Raw genomic sequence first — 1,667 nt, 5'->3', positions numbered from 1 at the left:
AATGATTCCATAACAGTTATGGCTTTATTGTTGGTAGAACATTTCATGTAGACTGGAAGACGACTGAATCCATCAACTCCTCCGTGAATAATAAATCCCCACCTAGAATTAATGTTATAAAAAACCATGAAATTTATTAGGGTTCACTTTGTTATTAAACAAAACAATTTTATAATTTTTGACCTATGGCTAGATATTAATTTAAATGGTGATGAAAGAAAGTTACTACTAGTACTGCAGAAAAAGTAAAAACCTCAAAATATTTTAAAAATCTATGAATCAATCATTTAATTCCATGCATGATAATTGAAGTTTTCTCTGGTTTCCTGAATGGGTTTATTTAAATAGTGAATTGTTAGAATGATAAAAATATATAAACATTTTGTCAAACAAACCTTATCAGTTTATGATTGCCATCAATGTGCCAGAGATGGTTTGGTCCCCCTACAGTGTAGACTCGCCTGTGTAGACGTCTTCTTAGTCTGTGATCTGCTCCGTTTTCATCAACTCTTCTCATTGAATTCTTTAAATCTTTTCTAGGAACAGTTATTCCTCTATGTTTTAAATACCCTTTCATCATGACTTCTCCAGTATTGGGGTGATTCAATAAAATATCATGAACAATTTCATCTAAATTACCATCGTCAATGTCGCTGTACATACGAGCAGAAATTCCCATGTCTTTTAAACGCCTAAATATTGTTCGTTTGCTTAATTGCAGGTGATCTGCAATTGAGTCTACATTATAACCAGATTCTTACAAACGTTTAATGATTTGATGTTCTCTACCTGGTTGGCCAATTTCCATTCGTCTCTGACATTTCTCTTTCAAAATAATTCGCTGTCCATCATCTAATCCCAGTTGCTGAAACTCTTCTTCTGACAGTTCATTTATTATGGCCAGAGTAATCTGTTATTAATCAGTTACAAAAATGAAATTGATTTAATAAAATAGGGTTTGATATCAGTTATTAAATTTTTTTTTCATTTCCAAGAAAATGAAAAAAACAGCGAATTACTGTATTTACGATTACTCTTGCTGTCTTTTCTAGCTTAAACACGTTTTAAACAAATAAAACAATGAACACACACATACATTCATAATGCCAATTATAAATACAATGCATTTTTTAACTAGACATGTTGAATATATTGGGATGATGTTAATGATAGTTAAAATAACTTGAATAATAATTCAACCTTCAAAAAGGACTTATAGTTATGGTTATCATTTTATTGCATGCAAACATTAGTATTATTACGGCTTGTATAACCACCTAGCGTACAATTATTAATATTTTATTATAAAATAAAACTATAATATTAAAAGCCTACTCCCAAACCCAAAGCGTTCCGCCTAGGTTACTATTAGCTAGCTAGGCAGGCTGAGGCTATATAGGGCCTACTACTAACTAGTACTTACTAGCCTACTTGGCCTAGCCTAAGCCTAGGGGAATTACAGACGATGCCTAGGGCTTGGTCTAGGCCTAGGGCCTAGGCTAGCCATAGTTAGGCCTAGCCTAGGCTAGGCCTAGACCCATCCTCCTTCGTGAGCATTAATAAAGAAATAACTTGGCGTAGAACCTTTTCTCTCGTAAAAATGTCTATTAAATGTGTTAGTGAAAGTTCGTTCAAAATGGAAATAAGGTCTTCATCCATAATTTTCC

At 33.1% G+C, this 1,667-nt stretch overlaps 1 protein-coding gene across 1 annotated transcript; it reads right to left on the bottom strand.

Annotated features, from left to right (window-relative positions):
• Positions 1-14: 14 nt before the first annotated feature.
• Positions 15-775, bottom strand: LOC117119501 (the record flags this gene model as incomplete). The annotated part of the gene is made up of 2 exons (XM_033264327.1): positions 396-775; positions 15-102 (listed from the first exon to the last, which is right to left on the bottom strand). Coding segments are annotated over exons 1-2 (372 nt in total), but the record flags the coding sequence as incomplete, so codon positions are not given.
• Positions 776-1,667: the final 892 nt, after the last annotated feature.

This window comes from Anneissia japonica, unplaced genomic scaffold (assembly GCF_011630105.1).
Source record: "Anneissia japonica isolate Jap-2015-1 unplaced genomic scaffold, ASM1163010v1 scaffold49647_len1690_cov113, whole genome shotgun sequence".
NCBI lineage: Eukaryota > Metazoa > Echinodermata > Crinoidea > Comatulida > Comatulidae > Anneissia > Anneissia japonica.
Note: the sequence above shows the minus strand (reverse complement) of the source record. Positions and strands in the feature narration are given on the sequence as shown.